Source organism: Neophocaena asiaeorientalis, unplaced genomic scaffold (genome assembly GCF_003031525.2).
Source record: "Neophocaena asiaeorientalis asiaeorientalis breed wild unplaced genomic scaffold, Neophocaena_asiaeorientalis_V1.1 scaffold550, whole genome shotgun sequence".
In the NCBI taxonomy this organism is placed as follows: Eukaryota; Metazoa; Chordata; class Mammalia; order Artiodactyla; family Phocoenidae; genus Neophocaena; species Neophocaena asiaeorientalis.
In genome coordinates this window covers 2,284,278-2,311,956 of record NW_020173396.1, presented here as the reverse complement: position 1 = coordinate 2,311,956, position 27,679 = coordinate 2,284,278, and the positions used below count along the sequence as shown (strand labels likewise).

Here is a 27,679-nt window from a genome sequence, read left to right as displayed (position 1 = left end):
GGGTCTTTGTTGCTATGTGTGGGCTTTCTCTGGTTGCGGTGAGCGGGGGCTACTCTTCCTTGTGGTGCATGGGCTTCTCATTGCCGTGGCTTCTCGTTGCGGAGCACCGGCTCTAGGCGCACGGGCTTCAGTAGTTGTGGCACGCGGGCTTCAGTAGTTGTGGCTCATGGGCTCTAGAGCGCAGGCTCAGTAGTTGTGGCACACGGGCTTAGTTGCTCTGCGACATGTGGGATCTTCCTGGACCAGGGCTTGAACCCGTGTACCCTGCATTGGCAGGCGGGTTCTTACACTGCAACCAGGGAAGTCCCTCTTGATTTTTTTTTTTCCCTTGGATGCCTCTTTTTATCCCTTTCAGTTGGTCCAGATTAGTTATCATCATCATTGATGTTCTCTTTTTTTTAGTCTGCAGGTTTATCTACCAAAGATAACTTTGGTGTGAGAAATTTAAAGTGAAATCAGCATAGAAATTTGTTGCCTGCTCCAAACAAGATTTGTAGACTATAAAAAAAATCCTTCTGAAGTTTGCCTCTATAAATTTATGCCAAGATAATTTCAGGTAACAGAGCAATTTCTAAAATAAGAGCATATGAAATATGTTGCTTTAATTATCTAATTATTGTAACTACGGAAAAAGTCACTTTTCTGCCTATTTACAGCCAAATCTCGTTTTGGCTGTAGATAAATTGATATTATGATATCTTAATTTTTATATTATTTGAATCTAAAATTCCTTAAGTCAAAAGGATTGTTTTTTAAAAAAATTCCCTAGCTTCTTTTTTTTTTTTTCTTCTTTTCCGGTACATGGGCCTCTCACTGTTGTGGCCTCTCCCATTGCGGAGCACAGCCTCCGGACACGCAGGCTCAGCGGCCATGTCTCACGGGCCCAGCTGCTCTGCGGCATGTAGGATCTTCCCGGACCGGGACATGAGCCCGTGTACCCTGCATCGGCAGGCGGACTCTCAACCACTGCGCCACCAGGGAAGCCCTCCGTAGCTTCTTAAATTTCTTTGATCTTGTACTTCTGCCTCAGCCTCTTTGGAAATAAAGGACTGTCTGTGTACCACGTCAGCAAGCCATCTTCTTGGTTCATTTTGCTGCCTTGAACATCAGTGATCTATAATGACCTAATGTTTGCCTAGCTTTGTTTTGCCTTCTTGAGATTAGAATTCAGTGGAGTGGGCAAAAAAATGTTTCTTTTTTCAACATCAAGTTGTAGTCGGATTTGACTGGTTTATTGGTAAACCAGAATAAGCTGTGAAATCTTAAGATATGTTAGTTTATTTAAAATTACATTAGTGTATCTTATATTTTAAGATTAAGTGAAGAAATACTTTGTCTACCAATTAAAATATCTGTCTATTTATGTTGGAGTTGAAATATCTTTTTATGGCTGAAATTAGTATATAGTCCTCTTGCATATTAAGTGCCTTCATTTAAGTGTGAACATTACATTTATTTCTCTTCAAAGAATTATCGTATTACAAAGAATACTATATTACTGTAATCCTAAAGTCGTTCTTACTGTGAAGAAAGTTAATATCCTGATTTATATTTTATAGAAACTAACATTAAAACAGAATGCTTTCTTAAACTCTTGCATCATAGTTACTGAAATTTGTTTGTGTTTTCACTCTGTGACTTAGACTGATTCTTCTTGCTTCGTGTAGAACTGGATTGAGCTTGGCATGTGTTTTCCATCCTGGCACATAAGATCATCTGTGTTTTAACCTACTACATGGGGAGTGGTTATAATTCAAATAACAATTCAATTCAACAAATGTTTATTAATATATACAATTTGTCAGATACTGGGTACTGAGGATGCAGCAGTTAGATAGCAACAACCCAACAACAACAGATAAAAATCCCTGCCTGCCTGGAACTTAACGTTCTGGTGGGGTTGGGGAACAGATAATAAATAAGATAAAAGAAGTAAAATATATACTGATGTATTAGATGGTGACGGGTGCTTTGAAGAAAAATAAATGCAGTGTTCAGGAGATTAGGGACTATTGAGTGGTTGGGAGTTGGGGGAAGGAAGTGTCGACACTTTAAATAGTGTGGCAAGGGAAGGTTTCATTGAGGAAGTGACATTTGAGTAAAAATCTGAAGAGATGATCTGGTTTTATGTTTTTTAAACATAAGATATATTTATTTTAGGGGAAAGAATGTTCCATGTAGAAGGAATTACATGTTCCTTTTTCAGAGGTTAAGTTTGTTAAATTTGTTGGAACTGTTGCAGTAGGCAGGTCTCATTGTAGATTCATTCAGGCTTTTGATTTTGACAGCATGTCCAGCAAGGAAGTGAAGACTGCTCTAAAAAGTGCTAGAGATGCAATCAGAAACAAAGAATACAAAGAAGCTTTGAAACATTGTAAGGTAACCAGTATTTTTTTCTTCCACAATAAAAATGTTACCCGATTATGAGCATCACTGATTTGTAATATGTGAATCCCTTATTGTCTAAATACAACAAAAGGAGTCAGGCTTTTTGAGTAGGACCATCCCAGTGGCTGTGCCAGGACAAGCTGCTTCTGCCACTTAATTTCGTCTCCCTCTGTGTTGGTAACTTACCAAAGCCAAGTTCTCAAAACCGAATGTCTCTTAGGTGTTATTTGATGGGTTGTACTGCGGAACACTATTGTATCTTAAAGTTTTTGTTCTTTAATGGTATGTGGACATTTCGATTCTGTTTGGTTTGTGGATGGGAGAATCAAGATTCCAAAGTTCCTTTCTATGCTGATGGGGATGTTCCGGTCCAGAGGGAGAACTTGAAGGTGCAGGAGAGATGCAGAGTAGTGCTAGGAGTGAAGTCCCTGGGAAGGTGGGTGAAGATGGGATCCAGAGTGTGAGAGGAGGGCCTTTGATACTTCTTCAATCTTAACAGAAGGGAAGATAAATGTAGATCCATAGCTGTCGGGTTTGCAGATTTGGGGGTGGGAAGATAAATGTTCCCCTCTGATGGCTTCTATTTTCTTAGTGAAGTGTAACCTGAGGATGGAGGGGGAGTTGTATAGGAGGTTTGAGACAAAAGAAGGTATGAAATAGTTGTCATTTATAGTGAGGAAAGAAACTTACTAGTAAGGATTAGAAAGCTTACAAGGCCCTAATGAATATCCATTTGAGATTTCATGTTATTAAAGTGAAATCGGTAAACTCAGCTGTGTAGTTTCTTCCTTTGTGTTAAACTTCTCAGGCTTGGAGATGGGCGTGATGGAATTCAACTGTGGGTAGTAAGAAAGTTGAGGGGAAAGAGAGGCCAAGGAGTTGAGGGTGTTTGCAAGGGAGTGATAATAGTGATTGGTCATGGAGTCAAAGATGGGAAATGAGAGGTAAGAATTGAGCAGTGGGGTGACAATGCAAAGGGGGTGAGGTAAAAAAAAATTGGACATAACAGAGGTTAAAGAATTGTTACCATTACAGTGATTGAACTGGGAGGATAGGAGAGGTGCATACTGGAAACCCAGGTTTTGGATGACTGAGTAATGCTGAGGCTAAGTAACTGGGAGGCCATGGCATTCATTGGGTCGTCTGCATGAATGTTAGAATGATTAAAGGAATTGAAGTGGAGAGGAAGAATACAGTATTTTCACTGAAGGAAAGGGGAGTTCCTAGGAGACTGGTAGATGGTAGCAACAAGAAGGATATTTTTTGTAGTATAGCCAGATGGCTTGACCTTGAAAAGTACTGGGGGTTTTTTTGGCTTCCCTGGTGGCGCAGTGGTTGAGAATCCTCCTGCCGATGCAGGGGACACGGGTTCGTGCCCTGGTCCGGGAAGATCCCACATGCCGCGGAGTGGCTGGGCCTGTGAGCCATGGCCGCTGAGCCTGCGCGTCCAGAGCCTGTGCTCCGCAATGGGAGAGGCCACAACAGTGAGAGGCCCGCGTACCGCAAAAAAAAAAAAAAAGTACTGGGGATTTTGAAGGAGGGAGGAGTAGAGGAAGAATGTAGGTATCAGTGTGAGCAAGGAGAACCCTTTTCTCACCTGCTGGTTGGTGGTATGTGGGATGTTCGAGAAAAGAAATCAGCTGCAGCATGTAAGATCTGTAGGGGAATAGCCGAGTTTCGTTGAGGCAGAACTTAGTACAGTTAAAAGAAAGATTGAAAATAGAGAGGGCCCTTGGCTGTCCAGATTGGGAGTTCCAGAGGTCACAATAAAGCGTTTCGACAGTGGGAGGGAGAGAATTGGGTAAGATTGGGGGAAATAAATACATAACAGTATAGGATGAGAGCCTTAAGGGGTGAAGGATGCCCTTGTGAGGTTAGGTTTCTAGTGGTGACTGAGCCCAGCAGGGATGGAGACCACGACAGGACTAATCCTGATACAGAAGAAGGTGGGCAGTCTGTTTAAATGGGGAGAGAAGAAGGAGGTGTGGGAGGGGAGGGACTGTTTCCTTCAGCACTAGGCTGATCTAACTAATGCACATCTGAATCTGCTTCTTTTATTATATACAGCAGCGCCATAGCACTCTTCTTTCTGATTCAGACATGAATTCCTATAATTTATGCCATAGAGACTCAAATGGAAAGCAAAGATGGGGAACTAGTCAGTGGCAAATGTATGATTACTTATGTGTAGTAACCAGAGTGTTGATTGAGACTAAAGGAAATTTTTAGTGAAGAGATTAGTGTATTTGCTGGGTCTTGCCTGATGTATCACCTTGTCTGCCTGTGTGCCTCTATAACCCAGTATAATCATCCCTTCAGGGAGCCTCTGACTTGTGTGGATGGAGTTTGGAGTCAGATACTCTTTTCTTCACATTATTTCAGCACTCCATGCTTGCTTTCACTACATTGTTATAATTATTTCCTTAAACGTCTGTTTCAGATTCTGAAAACCTGGTCATCAGGCAGATAGCCAGTCCTTACCGATTGTGGGTTGACTATGGCATTTATCGTTTGCTCAGCAGTTATGTGCCAGTCATTGCTCTTGGTGTTGGGGACACAAATGTTAATAAGGCCCCAGTATTTGGAGCTCAGCTTTGGTGGTTACCTCATTGTTGCTGGTTTTTTGGGAGGTAGTGTTATGGGATAGAATGGAGCTGGTGCTGCATATTGGTGACAGATTGCTAGGACTGTTATGTGGATGCACAAAAGCCTAATAATCTGACTGCTTCAACTCCTGGAAATGTTCTTATTTTCTCTAGAATATGTAAAACCTTAAGAGCTAATTTCATTTTAGCTACTAGTTTTTTCTTTCACTAGAACATCTTTGCTTTCTGTTTCAAACTATTTTACTTTAGCAAGTAGTTGTTACTTCTGAAAGCAGCTCTGCATATAATTTTTATTCTAGTTGATAGGTGTTGTTTAAACATTCATTGCCACTGTTTATTTATTTATTTATTTATTTTTGGCTGCTTTGGGTCTTCGTTGCTGCGTGCAGGCTTTCTCTAGTTGCAGCGAGTGGGGGCTCCTTCGTTGCGGTGCTCAGTCTTCTCATTGCGGTGGCTTCTCTTGTTGCAGAGCACGGGCTCCAGGCGCACAAGCTTCAGTAGTTGTGGCACGTGGGCTCAGTAGTTGTGGCTCACAGGCTTAGCTGCTCCACAGCATGTGGGATCTTCCTGGACCAGGGCTCGAAACCATGTCCTCTGCATTGGCAGGCGGATTCTTAACCACTGTGCCACCAGGGAACTCCCGCCACTATTTATTTTGAACATATTTGGTACAGTCACACTGGAGTCAACCTACTTTCCTAGCATATAATTTCAATGAAAAAAATCTGTTAAATATGGAGAGATGTTATCATAGTGAAGGAAAATATGGGAATTGGATAAGGTGAAATGATATGGAAAATAGTTTTGTGAGGGACTAGCAGCAGTGTGGCATGGAGGCAGGCAGGATGGTTGGGTGGTAAGAATGATCTTATTGTTCTTTTCATACTCAGTATTCTCAAGGGACAGAGGGAGGCATTTGGTAGAGGCATCAGGAGTACTTGGGCAGCTTTTTAAAAATATACCTCATATTTCATACCCCTTACAGTCACTGATCCAGTCCAACTCCCTCTCCCTGAGGAAACTGAAGACCACAGGGGTTAAGTGATATTCTTAAGATTGTCCATTTAGTGGTAGATCCAGATTTCCTGACTCCTAGGTAGACTGTCTTTTGATTATTGTTTGTCCATGAGCTTCCGAAATTTAATTACCTTCTCTTTTAATTTTTTAATCAGACAGTGTTAAAACAAGAGAAAAATAACTATAATGCCTGGGTTTTTATTGGTGTTGCTGCAGCCGAGCTAGAACAACCTGATCAGGCCCAGGGTGCCTATAAGAAAGCTGCTGAGCTAGAGCCAGACCAATTACTAGCTTGGCAGGTACGTAGACATTTTTATTTACTATATTATAGGAAAGAACTTTTTCCCATTTTTCAAAATACAGCTAACAGCTTTACAATTTAGTATTTAAACCTCCATTTACTCAGAATAAGAAAAAAAATTAAATTTATTGATCTCCTAAACCTGAAAATTAGTTGAAAAAAAAAATGGTGCCAAGAATGCTGTTTACCACTATTTAATCTCCAATCCAATGGATTATTTCCAAATGTTAGGACAGAAATTGAAACATGACTATATGAATCTCCAACTTAATTATATGTGCATATTAGAGACTTATGAAGAATATCTTTATGCTTACCTGAGAGAAAAGAAATGTATATTATGTTTTTAAAATATGTTTTTAAAAATGAAATAATATAAAAAATTTGAAATTCTATGTTTCTGAGTACTAGTTAAATTCCTTCTTCTCATTTAATGGTCTTCGTGGTTTTTACTTGGCTTCTCCAGCTTTTTCATATTTAATAACTGTTTCATATCTCAGTCACATCTTGGAAACTATGATTAATAGGGGTAGTAGGCTCTGGAGAACATGAACCTGTTTGTCTCAGGTTTACATGAACAGCAACATGAGTAGGGTTATCTAGTAACATCTCCCTAATGCCAGCTTTTATTATGTACTGATTGGTTTAGGATATCTGATCTTTATTTGAAGCAAAAATGACAATTTCCAAAGACTACTTGGATTTTTCTTGTTTGACCATGTGAAAGTAGTGTCACATGGTAACGTCTTAGATGTTAAGGTTGCATAATAATGATTAAAAGGTATTTTTTTTATTGTGGAACACTTCAAGTATATTTTCAAAAGTGAAGAGAATGGTAAAATGAACCCCTCTATGCCCACCATCCAGCTTCAGTAAAAACTCACTCATGGCCAGTATTTTTTCACCTACTCCCTCCTACCCCCAATTATTTGGAGGCACATCCCAGACATTTTATTTCATCTGTAGATTATAATAATCTCTATCATAAATAATCTTCATAGATTGTCAGTTTATTTAGCAAAATAAACATGAGCACACTAGATATCTTTGGAAGAATAATCTCTATTGTTTCCTCTTTTAGGGGTTAGCAAGCTTGTATGAGAAATGTAATCACATAAATGCTAAGGATGACTTACCTGGTGTTTACCAAAAGCTCCTGGATCTTTATGAAAGGTAATCAATATGTGAGGAAAGGCTAGTTTCTTTAATGGCTTGAATTAGAATAAAACTGATTCAAAATTATATAGAAGTACTCCAGACATTTACTGGGAATTGTGAATCATTTTTCTTTCAAACTGTTGTTACAGAATCTCTTGATTGTGATTGAAACACTAATCGTAAGGGGATTGACTTATTTGAGAAATTTGATATTATTTTTAGTCAATATAATAGAAGATAATATTTCTTAAACCTTTTCTTTTTTATGAGATACTCATTTTATAAAATTTTACTATAGTGTGATAGAGGATATGTTCTAATTTAAAATAGTGCCTGACATTATTTTGGGGATATTTTAATTTTTGTGTCTTAAGTCCTCAGTTGTTTTCATTAATCAGATTCAAAATCCTTTTCTTCTATTCTAAGTGTTGACAAACAGAAGTGGTGTGATGTCTGTAAGAAACTTGTGGATCTGTATTACCAAGAAAAGAAACACGTAGAGGTTGGTTAATGATTTGCTGGGGTAGTAGATTTCTTTTAATAAAACCATTATTAAAAGAAAGCTTTCCTTTAGCTTAAGGAAAAATTTAGAAAATTAATTGTAGTGTGGTATCAAAACGAATCACAGTGCTTTGAAAACTGTAACTTGGAATTCAAATTTCAGGTGTCATTATTTCCAGACTTTTTTGAAACTGGGCAGGGATAAATAAAATAAGTAAAAATATCATCTGTAGAATTTATTGTCCTGTTTGTGGTGTACGACTCCTGATGCTGTAGGTTATGAAGATTGGGGCATGTAGTCATTATCCCTGTATGTACTCTGGTATCTCAGTCATACTTGTAATATAAGCACTATGTGGACTTGCCCAATCATCTTATTTTTTATGGAATTCATAATAGATGGAGTTCTGTGCTTTTGCTATTTTTGTGTATTAGCAGATAAAAATATTTTTACTTATAGATTTAAAAATTTTTTAATAGCATTTTAGTATTTTAGATAAAGTAACCATTTTAAATCTCTCTGATAGGTGGCCCGAACATGGCACAAATTGATAAAGACACGGCAGGAAGGAGGTGCAGAAAACCAAGAACTTCATCAGCTATGGAAGAAATTGACCCAGTTGCTGGCTGAGAGTACTGAGGATCAGAATAATGAGACCCAACAATTGGTACTAGCCATTTATTCCCCACAGTTTGTGTCATGAAAGTTGATCATTTAGTTGAATTTAGAAAATGGAAACATAACAATATGATATAGAAAAATACTGTATGTCAGACTAGATATTTTATAAATGTTCAGTTTTAAATTCATAGAAGCTCTTCCTGATAAAATCAGAACTACAGGCCTACAGTTTCATACTAAGTCTGGACAGAGTGGAAATAATATTCAGGGTATCAGAATTTTACTTCCTTGTATTCATAAGAATTCACAATAAATCAGTTACTTAATCACTGTAAAAAAAGATACTATGAAATTGGCTTTTGCAAAACTGCTATAATTTCTAAAAAGTTGTACCTTAAAGGTGTGTTTCTTTACATTTATGAACTAAGAGTACTAAATTACTTTCAGATTTAACAGTTCAACTAGAGTATTTTATTTATTTATTTATTTAACTTTTTATTGGAGCATAGTTGATTTACAATGTTGTGTTAATTTCAGGTGTACAGCAAAGTGAGTCAGTTATACATATACATATAGCCACTCTTTTTTAGATTCTTTTCCTGTATAGTTCATTACAGACTATTGAATAGAGTTCCCTGTGCTATACAGTAGGTCCTTATTAGTTATCTGTTTTATATATAGTAGTGTATATATGTCAATCCCAATCTCCCAATGTATCTCTCCCCTGCCCTTTCCCCCGGTAACCATAAATTTGTGACATACATCTGTGACTCTATTTCTGTTTTGTAAACAAGTTCATTTGTACCATTTTTTAAAATTCCACATGTAAATGATATCATATGATATTTGTCTTTCTCTGTTTGACTTACTTCACTCAGTTTGACGGTCTCTGGGTCCATCCATGTTGCTGCAAATGGCATTGTTTCATTCTTTTTTTATGGCTGAGTAATGTTCCATTGTATATATATACACTACATCTTCTTGATCCATTCCTCTGCTGATGGACATTTAGGTTGCTTCCATGTCTTGGCTATTGTAAATAGTGCTGCAATGAACATTGGGGTACGTGTATCTTTTCGAGTTGTGGTTTTCTCTGAGTATATGCCCAGGAGTGGGATTGCTGGGTGACATGGTAGTTTTATTTTTAGTTTTTAAGGAACCTCCATACTATTCTCCATAGTAGCTGCACCAATTTACATTCCCACCAACAGTGCAAGAGGGTTCCCTTTTCTCCACACCCTCTCCAGCATTTATTGTTTGTAGATTTTTTGATGATGGCCATTATGATCCGTGTGAGGCAATACCTCATTGTAGTTTTGATTTGCATTTCTCTAATAATTAGTGGTGTTTAGCATCTTTTCATGTGGTTTTTGGCCATCTGTATGTCTTCTTTGGAGAAATTTCTATTTAGGGCTTCTGCCCATTTTTGGATTGGGTTGTTTGTTTTTTGATATCGAGCTGTATGAGCTGTTTGTATATTTTGGAGCTTAATCCCTTGTTGATTGTAGAGTATTTTATTTAGAGTATTTATATTTAGTATTTAGAGTACTTATACCTAGAAATATTTCTTTTTTTTTTTTTTTTTTTTGTGGTATGGGGGCCTCTCACTGTCACGGCCTCTCCCATTGTGGAGCACAGGCTTCAGATGTGCAGGCCCAGCGTCCATGGCCCACGGGCCCACCCGCCCCCCGGCATGCGGGATCCTCCCGGACCGGGGCACGAACCCCCGTCCCCTGCACCGGCAGGCGGACTCCCAACCACTGCGCCACCAGGAAAGCCTGAAATATTCTTTTTTAATGTACATATTTTCAAGTAATTGAAAAGACTTTTTAAAAAAGACTTAAAAAAACCTATTGGTTTTGAACCGTAATTGGAAAATATTTTCATCATTCTATTTTTTTATATTTGTAAGTTTAAAAGTAAACTTAATTTCATATTATAGTAAATAGACATTCAATGTACACTTGCTAAATTTAATAGAATTTTTAAATGTGAACAATTATAGACTCCATATAGGATTCGAAGCTCATTTCTTTATATGTTTGTTCATTTGTTCACTCATTAATTTGTTCCTTTAATTAGAAAATATTTATGGAGAACCTATTACTATATGTCAGGCATGTCCTAAGTGGTAGGAATAAAAACATGAGAATAAGATTTGCATTTGTTTGTGTATTGGTTTATCTGTGTAAAGATTCAGTTGTGGAAAAAAATTGAACGTTGACAAAATTAGGTGACTTATTAACTTCTTTTAAACCGTGTCTTCATATTATGACTTATTTCCTTAAAATAGTATCAGTTACCAGGATATCAAACACGTGTCAAAATAAGTAAAAATATTTTGAATTATCTACACTATACTCCTCCATGAAAGAGAACTAATTATACTTATCATTTTAAGAATTGATTTCTAATTGTTAAATAGGATAAAAGGATTTTTTGGGGGGAGGGTTATTTTCACCTTGAATGCTAGTGATACTCTGCCTTATTTAAGTCTGTTCAGAAAAAAATGTATCACATATTTACCACGTGGATTACATTACTATTTTTTTTTAACGTGTTATGCTAGACTGTTTGTTAGGCTTCTTCTTTTTTTTTCTTTTTTTGCAAGATCATTAAACTTTATTAGCACAGTAAAATTTTACTTATTTATGCAGACTTTATACCATACCTTAAAATGAAAATTTGAGGTGGTGAACTGTATTAGGAATTTTTATTATAAAGTCATGGAAATTCATTTTGAAAAATGTAGAACTTACGTAACCAAATGAATGGTATTCTTTATTTTTATTATATATTTAAAAAAATATTTATTTTTGGCTGCATTGGGTCTTCGTTGCTGTGTGCCGGCTTTCTCTAGTTGCGGTGAGCGGGGGCTACTCTTTGTTGCGGTGCATGGGCTTCTCATTGCGGTGGCTTCTCTTGTTACAGAGCACGGGCTCTAGGCATGTGGTCTTTAGTAGTTGTGGCTCGCGGGCTCTAGAGTGCAGGCTCAGTAGTTGTGGCTTACGGGGTCTAGAGCGCAGGCTCAGTAGTTGTGGCATACGGACTTAGTTGCTCCGTGGCATGTGGGATCTTCCTGGACCAGGGCTCGAACCCCCTGTGTCCCCTGCATTGGCAGGCGGATTCTTAACCTCTGCGCCACCAGGGAAGTCCCATGAATGGTATTTTTTAAAGTGCTTGCCTTGGATTCTGGTATTGCTGTCCTTGCTGAGGAAATATTTAGGAGGCTTCTTTTGGAATTTTCTTCAAATTCAGTTAATACTACTATGTAAGAAGAATGATTTCATGATAGTTCAGTCATATCTCTGGTTTTTTACCAAAAGTATAACTTAATAAAAATTTTTTTTTGAGATTGAAGATATGCTATCCTGAAGATGTTCCAAAGACTGTGCTGTTGGTTTCAGAAGAGATGTTTTAAAAGTGATCTGAGCAGTAACAGCTATACTAACATATGAGACTGTACCTCTCAACTAGTTAGTAGGGAGCAGCAAGCACTTACAAGAATGTTTTGTTAAATTAATGTCGCTAATTTATAGTTATCCCTTATTAGTTCAGTGCAGTCTGCTGGCCAGTTGGAGTTAGATGTATTCCAAACTTAATTATACATTTTTTTCCTCATTGAAATTGTAGGGCTAGACAATAAAACACATTTGCAGTTACTAGTTAAGGGTATGGTTTGTATAAGTAAGTCTTTTGTGTTCAACTATTTATTGTATTTGTCATTTAAGTATGCTACAGTTAATAGCTTTTTGTGTCTTTGTTTCAGCTCTTAACTGCTTTTGAGAATGCACTGGACTTATCAGATAAGATTCCTAGTGAAGATCACCAGGTGCTTTATAGACATTTCATTCAATGTTTATCCAAAGTAAGTTGATTTTTAAAATCTCTAACGTGACTTTCTATTCTAATTAGGAAAGTGCTCACAAGTATATTTTTCTGCTACTCACTTTATTTTACTTTTATATTTTCAAGTTTCCTCATGAGACTGCTAGGTTGAAGAAGGCTTGTGAAGGAATGATAAACATCTATCCTACTGTACAGTATCCATTAGAAGTGCTTTGTTTGCATTTAATTGAAACAGGTAATTTATTCTTTGTTATATTGTGTGTCCCAGAGGTGTGAGAGTGATGTTGCCATGAATCAAAAATTGTTTTAGTGCCCATTGTGTGTAAGGCATTGTTTCAGTATTTCTGGACATGAGAGGAAGTACAATATGTATTCTTTGTGCACATGAAAAGGCTAAGAAATACAGGAAGGTATAGTGACACAGACGAATTATGAGCTACTGAGTTTATTGTTGATCAGTGAAGTATTTTTGAAGGTAAGAATTGAAGAAGGTCTTGAATTTTCCACAGAAATTAGATGAACAGGAGAAGGTGAAAGATACACCACATGGCATGAGCAGAGGAATGGGACTAGGTGTGGTTTGGGGGAATAGTAAAATAGTTCTATTTGCTGTAGTAGAAAGAATAACTAAGATATATTTTGATTAAGTAAGTTAGACTGTATTACACAGGGATATGAATGTCATGCAAAAGATTTTGTAAAAGATTAACATTCTCAGTGTTGATGTTATGTGGTATGTCAAGGTCACAACGACATTTGTTACAAATACTATAGTATGATAAAGTGATGAAGTTTGTGAATGATCTACTTTTTTAATTAAACAGAGCAGATTCAAGTCAGAGAGTGTGTCTTAGTGTATGCTTCATGCTGTTGCTTCTTTGTGTACTTTTGTTGGGGGAAGAGAGAGAAGTGATGGCAGTTAGCCTTCTGGGAGTTGCCAAAACTCGTAGCTGTGGATATCTTGTGCTTGTCAGTTTACAGGATGTTGACCATATTGGTTTTCACAATAGCTGCTGTCTGTTTTGCCAGTGTCTGTGCTGAATAGGTGTTTTAAAAAGAATTTGAATATCATTCCTGTCCATTCCTATATTCACCTGATAGGAATATAATTCATAGAAGTCAGTCATTGGAATGGAAATAACAGTACCAGCACCAGTGTGGTAGTGATTGTAAATTATTGCAGAGCTTTCCTAATCCATTTAAGTTTTTTCACTTTGTTGCTAAATGAGTATAGACATGGGAATGCTTTGTATGTTAATGACCATCGCATGTTTCATAATTGAAAAATGGTTGAAAACAACTGCTTGAGATAAATGAGGGAAAATTCCTGTTACAAAAGTCTCATTGCACTTATCTTGGCTCTCCCCACTCTAACTTTCCCTTGTAAGTCCAACTTGTACTTTTTTTCCCCCTGGTGTCTGAATTAAAGTCCAGAACTCTTCAGTTTTGGATTTTTTTATGGTGAGAAGTAAGCAGACCCCCTTTTCCTTACTTTAACTGAGTCAAAGATACACGTGCAAGAGCAGTTTTCACTAACATGAGGAAAGAAAACATTAAAAGTGTTGTAGTGAGTAGATTTATGAAGTATAAAATCTTAAACTAATATGGTGTGCAGGATAGATTGTACAGAAGATAGGCTAGATTGGGTAGAATAAGTGATGCTAGGAATGAATGAACTATAGGAATGAATGAACTGGGAATATGATAGCAGCAATTGAAAGTAACAGGTGAATGCAAAAATGGAAGAGATTTCTTAGAGGTGAAGGGAGGGAGAAATCAATTTTAACTTTCAACTCTCCTGAAAAGTTGCACTAATATGGAATGATGGTTTGTACGAAAGGTAAGTTGTTGAGAGGAGCTGTTAATGGGCATTCAGAGGGAAATGTTCATCAGGATTTGCCCATGAGAGATCAACAAGGTTTGGAAGCCGTTTGCGTGTACGTGAAAGTGAATGGAGTGGATGACTTCAGAGGATGCCTGAAGGGCGGAAAGGTGAAAACTGTACCTTGGGCAGTGTTGGCTGCCTTGAAGGGAAAGGGGGGAAGAGGGGGAAGAGGGGGAAGAGGGGATGGAGGACAGAGAAGCAAAGAGGGTCAGAGAGGAGGGTGGGGGAGCCGATGCAAAGCAACACGGAAGGCAAGGAAAGAGCATTTCAGAAAGGAGGTCTGTCTTGAGAGATTGAGCAAATAATTTTATGATTAGGAGGCCTTTGGTAGGGCTGTCTTCTTTTTTTTGTGGTACGCGGGCATCTCACTGTTGTGGCCTCTCCCGTTGCGGAGCACAGGCTCCGGACGCGCAGGCTCAGCGACCATGACTCCCGGGCCCAGCCACTCTGCAGCATGTGGGGATCTTCCCGGACCAGGGCAGGAACCTGTGTCCCCTGCATCGGCAGGCGGACTCTCAACCACCACGCCACCAGGGAAGCCCAGGGCTGTCTTTTTTAATCAGAGTGATTGAATTGGAACTTAGAATACAGCAATGGGAAAAGAGTAGGAAGAAATGGTTAGCAGGTATAAAAAGAAGCAATCCAGGGACGGACTGACTTCATTTAAGGGAGAAGAGGAGGAAGTGTGAGAGGGGGATAGTAGGCTTTTAGAGGAGAAAGAGAATTGCAGTATCTCTTCTGGCAGGAGAGTTTCAAGAAGAAAGGGCTAGTTAATGTTATGGACGTTGCCTTGAGGTCAAGGAGGAAGAGGCATGCTAAGAGACTTTCAGTACGGGAAGCATGCTTATGATATTTTTTTAATTAATTAATTTATTTTTGGCTGTGTTGGGTCTTCGTTGCTGCGCGCGGGCTTTCTCTAGTTGTGGTGAGCGAGGGCTACTCTTTGTTGTGGTGCGCGGGCTTCTCATTGCGGTGGCTTCTCTTGTTGCAGAGCATGGGCTCTAGGTGCGCGGGCTTCAGTAGTTGTGGCTCACAGGCTCTAGAGCACAGTCTCAGTAGTTGTGGTGGACGGGCTTAGTTGCTCCGCGGCGTGTGGGATCTTCCCAGACCAGGGCTCGAACCCGTGTCCCCTGCATTGGCAGGCGGGTTCTTAACCACTGAGTCACCAGGGAAGACTTCTATGATTTTTTTTGTGTGTGGTTTTTTTGTTTGTTTGTTTTCCTCTAATAGGAAGCATAGTTCTAAGTCACCCAGTTTCTTCAACTTTTAGCATGAGACCCAGTGTGTTCCCAAGATAAGTGGACTGATTTTCTTTATTGTGTGGCCTCTGGTACTCATCCCTTCATCCCTTTTTCTGCTATTGCGCAATTCTTGGCTGTTCACCCTTTTCTCTCTGTTCCTGTTCAGCTATTCATGGTTTGTGCCATTCCCTCATTCTTGACGTGCTTACATGCTAATTGGCACAAGAAGATACACTGATGTTTCTTTTTGAGGACTGATCAAATATTTTCTTAATAGGTACATATAAGCCTATAATGTAGATTTGTTGAGTAAATATGCCCTAGTATATCAAAAAGCCTACAAAATTATAGAAGCAATAGGCTCAACAAATAGTCTGCAGAGTTTTGCCCATAAATTCAGTACTTGACAAAATGTTTTAGTAAAGAGATAGCAAAGGGATTATCAGATTGTATAGAGAGAGTGTTGATTTTTGTGGAAAAAAACCACAAAACATTCTCAGAGAGGGTTTGGGGATGTGTATTTTGCAGAATTACAAATGTCCTGGCAAAGGGAGTGGGTAGGTGGATATTTACATGTATGGTACTCCAAGGAAGACTTCTTTCCCTGCCGAAATGTTGGATGTAAGGATTTGTGGAATGGGGCAATTCAGGCTTAGGTACATTCTGAGTTGAAGCATTATTTTGGGGTGGAAGTTTAATAGTTAATGTAGGAGAGTAGGAAGCTGTGCTTAATGATTTCTTTTTTTCCTTCTTTTCATTGCTCCTTTAAGCCAAACTTTCTATGTATTAATAACTTCTGAAAATCTGTGAGGTCTCTTAAAGGCTGATCTATCCTCCCCCAGAGTACTTTAGTGCCTGCAGAATTTGCTGCCTCACAGCAGTTAATCACTGGGTTCTTTTCCACTGGGGACAAATATATTTCATTCTCTTTTGTCCTCCTTTGTATGTTGAGGCTTGAAGACTCATTTGCAAAATGACTCAGTTTATAAAGCTTCACATAACAAGTAGTGAATAGCTTTCACAGTTGTCATCTGATGAAATGTTATTTCATGCTAAATGACCTTTTTGATTTATTTTGTTTTGCTTTATTGCTGAAATGCAGGAGGATAAGAAAGCTTGGTTCTTCAAATCCAAACAGAAAAGAGTTTAAGATTTTCTGTTCCAGAAATACTAGAAAATCCAGGTGGAAATTAAAAAATGAGTACATGTTGTTTTTCACCCGCCAAGCTAGGTTAATTTAAAAGAAAAATTCTACAGCACTGTTGGATTTCTTTGGGATGTCAGAAATAAATTAGTTATTTTAAAAAACCTCTTGCCTTTTTTTGTGATAAACTTTAGGAAACAGAATTCTTATAGGTATTACTGAGCATCTACTCTGAACCTTTTCAGAACATCTTTTATCAGCTCCAAGTCTACCTTGCCTTATTGACAAATAAAAATAATATTGACAAACTGTTCTAAAGTCACTAAATCTGGAATCTTAGACTCTTTTAAATGTTAAAAAGAGCAGATAAGTTAAATAAACACTTTTCTATTCAAAAACAATGAAGTCTATTTCCTTTCTGGTTTTATCCTCCACATTTATTTAGGTAGTATTTTCAACAAGACTTAGTATGGAGAAGAAGTGGATTGAGAGTTGAAGCTAGAATATTCCTGTCTCTTTACACAGGATCACTAGTGTTGTTATTACTGTTGATGGTTTTTGTGAACACTGTAGAGAAATCCTCTAAGTGCCACTTGGTCTTATGTAGAGAGTATGTTATCCAGGGCTAGACGTGAATATAATCTCCTTGAATCTCTTTTTGCTTTTATAATTGTGCTCCCAGATGTTAGCAAAGGGGAATATGTTAGGAAAATTTACGTTGTTTAAAAGATTTTTGTGTTAATCCTAGACCTTTTGGAAACTATTTTCATCTGCCTATTCACACTTTGCTCACCTGTGTGCAGTTTTTAGTTACCCTAAATATGGATGATTTTTTAGAAAAGATGCATGATTGGCTTTTCTTCTTTTCATCCCAGGTGTGTTTTCTGTAATAAGGGCAGTTTTTATAGCCAAGATAGACTATCATGAATTGTGTTTCTGTGGAGTAAGAGAGAGTTTTGACTCAGTTGGATAGAAATCGAAGGTAAAATTTTAGTAGCCATTTTATTTTCTTTTTTAGAATGGTGAATGTTTTTAATTTTCCATAGTAATTCTCAGCCTTTACCTATTAATAGACTAAGCCTTTTGGGACATCAATTCATAACGGTATTTTTAAAGGATCATTACAATATTTAATGAATGGCTACATGTACAAGGTACTGTACTAGTCCCTACCCTTCAGAAATTACTGTTTAGCTACAGAGGCAACAAAGGCAGGGTATGTATGTTATAAAGCTAGTAATACAGTTGGTATATGGTATTGCTAAATACTGTAGACTGGTGATTCTTAAAGTATGATCTCTGGACCAGTAGCATCAGTATCACCTGACAACTTGTTAGAAATGCAAATTCTCAGGTCTAATATCAGACCTACTGAATCAGAAACTTTGAGAGTAGGGTTCAGCATTTTTTGTTTTAACAAGTCCTCGAGGTTATTTTGATATGTAGTTTAGACAATACCGCTGGATATAAAAGGCGGGGGGAAGGCCCCAGTGGTTTGCTTTTGGAGGATATAGGGTGTATGGAACTAGGCATGTCTATTCTTGGAATTCATATTTATGGAAGCGATAGTGAGAACATATTGATGGAAGGGAAATTCTTGTCTAGAAGCAGGCTTGTGTCTTTTTTACTGGCTTATTAACCAAGATAGTATTTCTTCCAGTTTATTCTCATATTTCACCAAACAGTATTGAAGTTTTAATTCTTTAGCCATTATGAATTCTTAGGATTTTTGGTGCTGACTTGGACTTCTAAATTAATATATAAAATATTACTTAGGGATTATATACATTGTTATATATCTGGTTTTAAAATTTTTGAAATATATAAGCTAAATGGTATCATGCAAAGAATTCACCTTTGACATCTGTTACTGAAACAGTGGTTCCATATGTGGTTTGGGGCTGTTTTATAGAGATATTAAAGCATCAGGTCTCTTTTTCAGATAATTTATTTTTATTTGTTCCCCTTATTTATTGCTTCAAGTTGTAAATTACTGTCTCAATTACTTTTTAAGAATTTCAGTATGTGATTAAACAACTTATTAAAGTGGTCAATAGTAGTTCCAGTTTATTCTCAAAACAGAAATCATATTTTCCACCTGTTTTTGTGCTTTTCTGGGAACAGGAATTCTGAGAATGATTGAGGTTGGAGAAAATGGAAAAACAATATAACAGAACCTACAGTGTCTTCTAAACTAATTTTTTTTACCAAAATAAACTCAAAATGTAGGCATTGGATGATTACTACATAAGCCTAACTGTTAACTTATATAGGAGAAGAAAGTTTTGAATGTAAACTTAAGAAGAATGTGACTACGTCTTTGTTCAGGATCCTGCTGAGTAGGCTGTCTTTTGATCCTGGGCTGCTGGAAGAGTCCACTGCATCTGGCATCTTGGCTGCCGCATCTCTAGCAGCACGTTGTTGTCCAGGGAGAGAGGCTGGCAAAGATACTGTCCTTTGACAGGGATTCCTTCATCTAACAACCAAAGTTCTTATTGCTGAATAGCAAAGGGAGACCCGGTGGCACACAGCGGGCTGAGTCTTAGCCTTGTGGCAAGTAGCAGTAGGTTTCTTGCTTGAAACCCTTGAGTACGACAGCAAGTTCAGTTTACCCATACTGCTGTGTGTAAAGTGGTTTCTACTTCTGGTATTTAAGAAGAAGAAGGAACATCATTTTCTTTATGAGATGTTAATGTTTTCTACATTTGTTGGTCTATTTAAGTTTCAAATTCCTGGAATCGAGATATGGAAGTGTATGCGTAAGACAGCTCTTGGCATTTAAGTGTACAGGTTTGGGCACATATTGTTACATGTATGCTAATAACTTTTTCTTTTAATTCCAGGAAGCCTTACTGATGAGGGAGAACAGTATTGTTGTAGATTAGTGGAAATGGATTCAAAAAGTGGTCTAGGTCTCATTGGTTTAGGCATTAAAGCATTACAAGACAAAAAGTACGAAGATGCTGTTAGGAGCTTAACAGAAGGTGAGTGTTCAGTGTGCAACGTATAACATGAGGTATAGTTGTTAGCAGGCATTTATCTTTGGGCCTTTCTTTAAGGAATATATATATTTAGGATAGCAGCAAAAAAATGTACTTAAATACTCTGGAGTCTGCTTAAGTTTGAATTCCAACTCTGCCACTCACTAATTTCAAGACCTTACGAAAGTTAATTAAACTCTTTGTGTCTCAGTGTTTTTGTTTGTAAAATAAGGATACTATCTCCATGTAAAATAAGGATGCTATCTCCATGCTTAGGAGGCTTTAATTTAGTCTTATCAGGTATGACAATTCTGGATGAACTCTCTTTCATATTGAGGTCTGAATGACAAATACAAGCCTGGCAGCGGGAGGAGCATTTTAGGCCAAGAGTTGAAATAGCCTGAGGTGAGAGAAAAGCTGGTGTTCAGGGAACTCCTGATGGTTCAGCAAGATTTGAAAATAAAGTATGGGAGCAGGAGGGGACAAGAATTGAGGCTGGAAAGGGGCCTTGCAAACCTTGTTAAGAGGTTTGCATGTTATCCAAAGGGCAGCTGGGAACCAGCAGAAAGTCTTAAGTAGGGGAATTTCATAATCCCATTTGTATTTTTAGAAGTATTCTGGCCACAGTATAGAGAATGAATTGGAGTAGATGGCAAGCACTTGCATTGATCTGGGATAGATAATGGAGGTCTGAACTGAAGTGGTGGGCCGTGGAATCAATGTGACTTTGTGACTGACTAGATATGGACTACAAGGGAGCGGGGAGGAGTCTGATTTGGGGAGTGGATTGTGGTGCCATTCCTCTCAGTCATAATGGAAACCTTGGATTTTGTGATTACTGTTATCCTTTTAGGGTTAAAGGAAAGCCCTCTCTGCACAGCTGGATGGTATCATCTGGCAGAAGCCCAAGTCAGAATGCATAAACCTAAGGAAGCTGTTCTTTCATGCAATCAAGGTATTCTTGACATCTTCCAGGGTGGCCAACGCTGTTTCTTTTCGTCTTAAAGGAGAATGATAATGGTGCTTTATTTTGTATTTTAAGTTACCAACTAATTTAAATTTCATTGAGGAGGTTAAAAAAAAAAAACCACACCAAGTCTGTGTGCATGTCTACTACTATATTTTTAAACCAGCAATGAGTATTTATCAAAAGTTTCCTACACTTGGAATTTTGACAAAGTCAGTTTAAGCTTGTGTGGTGATGCTCTGTCTTTGTAACAGGGAAGCTTCTTGTGTGACCTGTGACCTTCACTCTAACGTAGATTCTTGATTCCTTCAATGTAGGTAATGGACAAGGAGAGGTATCTTAGAGCCTATCTGCATGTGCTCGCGTAGGTCAGGTGTGGGGTAAGAAATCAGAGAAATGATGCACTGCTCTTGGCCTGGCTGGTGACCTTGCCTCTGCAGTTGGGAAACAGTTTACCTTGGTTCATCCTAATTCAGCTTCTTTTCCCTTCCATTATCCTTAATGTGCTATTTTTGTGACAGATGCTTTGGCTAAGGGTTAACCTCTATTATGTAGCAGATATAGACAGCCATTGTTGTGTTTCAGGATGTTCAGTTTTATTATACGTTACGTGAAGATGGAGGTTTTAAATTTTGATCTGTTCTGTTTCAAATTCAGATATTTTCATAAAGAGTTCAGGGAAGAATTTATATTTAGCTTTGAATTATTCTTCATGTATATTGTTTTGACAGTTTATCTATATCTACAATTTGTTATATGTTACCCTTAAAAAGAAAAAACAAAGTGAAGTGATATGATTGTCTTCATTCAGATGTCTTTAATTTTGTCAGCTCTGAAGAACATAGATAATCTTGGTGTGTCTGGTGGCAATCTTCATCAGAAGAATCTTTGTCTTCATTTGAAAGCAGAGGCTTTGATTAAACTCTCAGATTATGAATCTTCAGAGGAAGCGATTTGTACTCTTGATCAGGTAGTCTTATTGCATTTTTCCCTTCACCTTATTTAGTTTTCGGTCAACCAGGCATCAACCACTCTTTGCTTACCACAAATATTTACTTACAAAAATTTTGTGTTAGAGGTATGAATTCACCACCTCTGCACTTTTTGGAAACTCCTAAAGTTATTTGTTTGCCTCTTGGTTAAGTACTTACAGTGTTCTTCATATGATGCAATTTCATTCTTTAGTTCTTGCTCTTATTCTCCTTTTCTCTTTTTGCCCTCTTGGGTTATCAATACTTGATTATTATTAATTTGGTATTCTAAATTTTTCTCTCCAGAAAATATTTCATAGATTATTGACAAGAATTATTAAGGACACTTGTAGCTTCATGGTAGAGAATGTTGCTTGTTTTATTCAACTTAAAAAACACTCTGAGAAAGATTGATATTTAAGAAGGAAACTGATTTCTTACTGTTTTTGATTCAAGCAGTTTGAAATTTCCTAGCAAAAACTAATAAATTATGAATTATAACAACATGGTGCCTTTAACAATATAAAGATATTTTTCAGATAAAGGCTATTTTTGGTATGAAATTAAAATTATATCACTCAGTATATTGCAGAGCTGAATTTTTATAAAAAATCATTGTTTTTTATGTTTCAAAAGGCTTTGCATTTCATAGTTTTTCTTTAAAATTAGAACAGTTGTCAGGATCCTTCAAGAACAGATATCTTATTTTCTTGTTTTCTCTCAATACTTGCCTTCCACCAATAGTGTGTTTTGGGTGAATGCTTTGGAGAGGTCTTTCCATACTCTTTTTTTTTTTTTTTACAAAAAAACAAAAACCAAATGAAAAGTTCCTTGAAGAACTGGTAGAATCCAAGTCTGAGAAAGAAAATGTACAAGATGAGCCCAGGACACCTTATAATGCTAGAAACCAATGAAACCATAAAAGGCTATTAGAATTATGTCAGAAGTGCTCAGGAACTAGCATGAATTGATTTTTACTGGCTAAAGAGGGGATGGTTTGAGCAGTAGTAACTGCAATAGATTAAAGCACATCATTTAAGTTTAAATCCATGTGTTAATGACGATACCAAAAAAAATCAACAAGTCATCCTCAGTATAGTGAATCTTTGAAGGATGCTAAGGAACCAATTGGAAAAAATCGAAGTATTTATCCTATGTTTCCTTTATGAACTGTTCCTCAGAATGATCAAATAGATAGAGGAGGGGAAATTTCTCTTTGTTGAAGTATGCCATCGAATAAGGAAAGAAGGAATGATAGAATTAGGAAATCACCATTTTGCGGTCCATAATGAATTAATAGATCTAGGCATTGAGGATCAATGGCTGCTTAGCATTACAAGAAAAAAAGACAACTAGACATAACCAGGTGCAAGTACACATGAGGTATTCTTGCCAGAACATCAAACCTGAATCAGATCAAAGGTCTAGACCTACTAATTTATAGAAGATACAGGGGACCAGGGAACATGTCAATACCATGACAATACAATCATCAAGAGCCAGACTCTGAGAAACTGTGAAAGTGGCCCATATTTTTCAACAGTTAAATTTTAAGGGAGAAAAAAAAGGATGGAAGGGAATCCTGTGGATTAAAAGAGACTTAAGAGATATATCAGCCAGTTGAAATGTATGTACCTTATTTGGATTTTGATTAAAACAAATTCTTTAAATATTTTATGAGACAACTGATAAATTTGAACACTGGTTAATTATTTGATGATGTTAAGGATGTATTGTTGGTTTTGTTTATAATGGTAGTATGATTATGTTATTAAAAATAAACGTATTTTTTAGATACAGATACTAAACTATCAGATGAAAAGCTATAATTTCTGGGGTAATCTAAGCAGGAGTGTGGTGAAATGGGTGGAGGTATAGATGAGAAAAGATTGGCTTTGAGCTAATAATTTTGAAACTAGATGATAAGTACATGTGGGTTCATTATGCTGTTCTCTAATTTTTTTAATGTATTTGAAATTTTCTTTAATAAGATTGTAAAGAATGGAAGTGTTAATAGTGATAGAAATCAGGACCTCTAAGTCTTTATACCATGGTCATTCTTTAGTTAAAGCAAAACATTGCTGCATTGTGTTGTAGGAGATTTATAGCAATTCTTTACAATTATTTCCTAGGTTTCTGATGCAAATAATATCCCAGGACTTTTGGTTCTCAAAGGCGTGGCCTATCTGAACAAAGGCTCATTAGATGAAGCTTCAAAGGTTGGTGTTTTCATTTAAACTGAGGGTTTTTTTTTTAAGTTAAAAGTTATTTTTATCTGGATATGGAATTGATAGATATATATTTTATAGATTATGGAAGACCTTCTCTCTTCTTACCCTGACCTAGCTGAAGCTCATGCCCTGGAGGCTTTGATTCATTTTACCAAAAAGGACTATTTACAAGCAGAAAAATGGTAAGGATGTATTTAGATTGCTCATAAACCTAGTCCTATCTTAATTTAATATTTCTTGAAAAATTCAAAATGAATGGGTTTGATAAAGATCTAGTTTTGCATAAATTTGATCTTTGTAAGCCTTAGTTTTTTTTTTTATTTTTTGTGGTACGCGGGCCTCTCACTGTTGTGGCCTCTCCCGTTGCGGAGCACAGGCTCCGGATGCGCAGGCTCAGCGGCCATGGCCCACGGGCCCAGCCGCTCCGCGGCATGTGGGATCCTCCCTCACCGGGGCACGAACCCGTGTCCCCTGCATCGGCAGGCAGACTTTCAACCACTGCGCCACCAGGGAAGCCCCAAGCCTTAGTATTTTTAAGAAATGTATTTAGCATGTAGCACAGTAACTATAGAAAATTTCATGATGGGTTTGAAATCTCATTAGCTGATCATAATGTTCAGTAAGCATGTATAATGTTTGGTTTTAAGTTTGGTTTCCTCTTCTAATCATTTTTTTTTCTCATGATCTATATCCTAAAGTAATGACTTGCTTCTAATTTACCATCCTTGAATAAGTCAAACTTTGATTGTTCCAACTAGGTGTCTCCTATTTTTTTTTTTTAATCTATCTATCTATCTATTTATCTGAATATTCCTTTCTTCCCTTTTGTGACTTAGTTTTCAGCTAGCTCTTGAGAAAGATGCTGAAGTTGCTGAATATCATTACCAACTTGGGTTAACATATTGGTCTATGGGTGAAGAAACAAGAAAAGATAAAACAAAGGCTCTTACCCATTTTCTAAAGGTAACATATGCTATTTAGTTCTTAGTTGAAATGGATTCATTATGAAATCAAATCTAATAATCACATAAGTTAGGTACTTAAAATTACCCTTTACTGATTTTTTTTTTTGTGTTTCATCCCTCACACATAAGGTTTTGTGAGAATGTTGTATGGGTTTTGAAGGAGAAAATTAAATCATAAAAATGTAAAAGTTACTAATTTAAGAAACACGTGTTATAGAAAATGAGACATAAGTACCTTTGGAAAACAATACTGTTTTTGGGTAATTTCCACTGTACTTTTATTGGCATGTGAGTCTTATATACTTCTATGTGTTTAACTTCTTATATTTTAGATGTGTAACAGCTAGAAGTTTTACATTCCTATCTTGACTCATAGAAACAGATTGATGAAATAATAACTCTAATTTCACATTTCTTTTAGCAGAGAAATAGTATTTTTATATTTGTTTTCTGTAACTGGTGATGGCCAGTTTTCATGTCTGCTTTAAATCTTACGTTAAAGGATGTTTTGGTATATTTTTGTATATTTAATTTTTAATTAATTATTAATTCTTTAATCTGTGTATTTATCTTTTGTGTTTTTAAAGGGACCCATCCAAACAAACTTTAATATTATGTTATTATCAATTTTTATTTTTCAGGCTGCCAAACTGGATACATACATGGGCAAAGTTTTCTGCTATTTAGGTCATTATTACAGGGATGTAGTAGGAGATAGAAACAGAGCCCGTGGATGTTACAGGAAAGCTTTTGAATTAGATGACACTGATGCTGAATCTGGAGCTGCAGCAGTTGACTTAAGTGTAGAGCTTGAAGAGATGGTATGTCTAATAATTTAAACACTTTTGTCTTTTTTTTTATCCTGAGTATAGAAATATTTTTATATGTGTACTTGAAAGTTATTTTTTAATTTTTATTTGTAGATGCTATAGAAATATTTCTGCCACTGCTTATAGAGTAAATTTTCTTTTTATTGGCAGATATTAAATTACTTAATGTTGAAAGTGTGGTTCAGCATATACCAGTGTAAGTTTAAAAAATCAAAAGTGGTAAATGAAAATATATCTGTTTACTTTACATAAGTGTTCAGTATTTTTATAATATTTAATATCTCTAACACTAGTCTTTTCTTCTTATTAGGAAACTGCCTTAGCTATCCTAACAACAGTCACTCAAAAGGCAAGTGCTGGAGCGGCAAAATGGGCCTGGCTTAGGCGAGGACTATACTATTTAAAAGCTGGTCAACATTCTCAAGCAGTGGCTGAGTAAGGCACCTTTCTATATTTAACCTCTGATAGACAGCCTAATGGTTCCTTAAATTAAACTCCATTTATATCCAAAATGAACTTATAAGTTGCCTCATACCAGGCTGTATTTCGAGGGAAGAAATAGCAAAATTTATTTATGGTTCATTGGTTCTTACTATCTGCACGGCACTGGAATTACAAAATTGCATTAACTGATGTCCTTGTGTTAAGGAGAGAGCCGTCCAGGGAAGTGAAGTCTTAATAGTATCATGTATATAGCACGTTCTCAATAGAAATTTAAGGAATGATAAAAAGCCAAGGTTAATATCTTTGTTGTTCTCCCACTGACAAGCATTGTTTTGGGGAAGGGGAGACACTGGCAGCTTGAAGGGCATTTGGAGCAGCTCATTTTTAGAAGTTTGGTTTGAACCATGTAAAGAAAATACGTTTGAGTGAAAGTTGTTCTGATTTATGTTAATACCTAGAATACAGGCATTAAAATTTTTTTCATGGCTTTGGAATCTGTTCAGAAATTTAAAGCATGCCTGTTGTTCCTATTTTTCAACTCTCTTGTTTTGGTAGGAGGCTTGGTGGGGGCTTATAGACTGTGATGAGGCATATTGAGATATATACCTATTCTGGTAGGATAGGAAACTGGAGTTCTCCTACATAGTCCAGGGAAATAAATTTTGGTGAGCATTTCTTCAAAAATTTATTTTGTTTTTTTATTCATTCTAAAATTACAATAAAATTTCTTAGTATGAAAAAACCCATGTCATAAAAGGAACAGGTATACTTGCTTTAAATAAATATGGTTTTTCACTTTTATCCATAGGAGGAACCATGGATATGTGTGATTCAGTTAAATTATTTTGTATTTTTCTTTCAGATATGGAAGTAGTTCTATTACTTTTAGTTCTCTTACTCTTTCTTGAAATTTTAGTTTACAGGCAGCATTGAGGGCAGACCCAAAGGACTTCAATTGTTGGGAGTCATTAGGAGAGGCATATTTAAGCAGAGGTGGCTATACAACAGCTTTGAAATCCTTCACAAAAGCCAGTGAGCTGAACCCCGAATCCACATACAGTGTGTTTAAGGTTGCAGCAATACAGCAAATCCTAGGCAAATATAAAGAGGCGGTAGCTCAATACCAGCTGATCATTAAAAAGAAAGAAGATTATGTGCCTGCTTTGAAAGGTAATTTCTCTTTAATAGCTCCTTTGTCTTTTGTGATACTGAAGTATAAAATCCTTGAGTAAATTTCTAAATGTATCGAGTAACTTGAAAAGGACTTCTTTAGTCAACAGCAAGTGTCCGGTATGAACCGTTTATAATATAGCTTGTTATATAGATTTGAATATAGAAAGATGAAATTTTGTTTCATAACAGTTAATAAATAGTAATATGATAGAGATTTAGCTTTTAGATAAATAGTATGATAGCTGTGGGATCTAAAAACGGATCTCTAAAACAAGAATTTCCCTGCTCTTATATTTTGATAATTAATTCACTATATTCTCAGAATATCTTAATACCTTTTAGTTACTTTGTAAATTACAGAATCTCATTTTTAAACTTCTTGAACTTTAGAGGCAACTTGCATTG

General features: G+C 36.7%; 1 protein-coding gene across 6 annotated transcripts in view; it reads left to right on the top strand.

Moving 5' to 3' along the window:
• SKIC3 (SKI3 subunit of superkiller complex) overlaps positions 1–27,679 on the top strand; it is an 87,915-nt gene that overhangs the window by 8,915 nt on the left and 51,321 nt on the right. For 3 of the 6 annotated variants that reach the window (XM_024746964.1, XM_024746962.1, XM_024746963.1), the window contains exons 3-19: positions 403–556; positions 2,289–2,379; positions 6,167–6,310; positions 7,394–7,485; positions 7,897–7,972; positions 8,499–8,639; positions 12,363–12,461; positions 12,569–12,677; positions 19,556–19,696; positions 20,547–20,648; positions 21,491–21,630; positions 23,764–23,850; positions 23,941–24,044; positions 24,699–24,825; positions 25,469–25,648; positions 25,968–26,092; positions 27,018–27,271. In XM_024746964.1, the coding sequence (XP_024602732.1) occupies positions 2,290–2,379; positions 6,167–6,310; positions 7,394–7,485; positions 7,897–7,972; positions 8,499–8,639; positions 12,363–12,461; positions 12,569–12,677; positions 19,556–19,696; positions 20,547–20,648; positions 21,491–21,630; positions 23,764–23,850; positions 23,941–24,044; positions 24,699–24,825; positions 25,469–25,648; positions 25,968–26,092; positions 27,018–27,271 (2,011 nt within the window). In that variant the 5' untranslated portion in view covers positions 403–556; position 2,289. The remainder of the gene's footprint in view (positions 1–402; positions 557–2,288; positions 2,380–6,166; positions 6,311–7,393; positions 7,486–7,896; positions 7,973–8,498; positions 8,640–12,362; positions 12,462–12,568; positions 12,678–19,555; positions 19,697–20,546; positions 20,649–21,490; positions 21,631–23,763; positions 23,851–23,940; positions 24,045–24,698; positions 24,826–25,468; positions 25,649–25,967; positions 26,093–27,017; positions 27,272–27,679) is intronic. The other 3 variants (XM_024746967.1, XM_024746965.1, XM_024746968.1) reach the window with 1 other exon arrangement.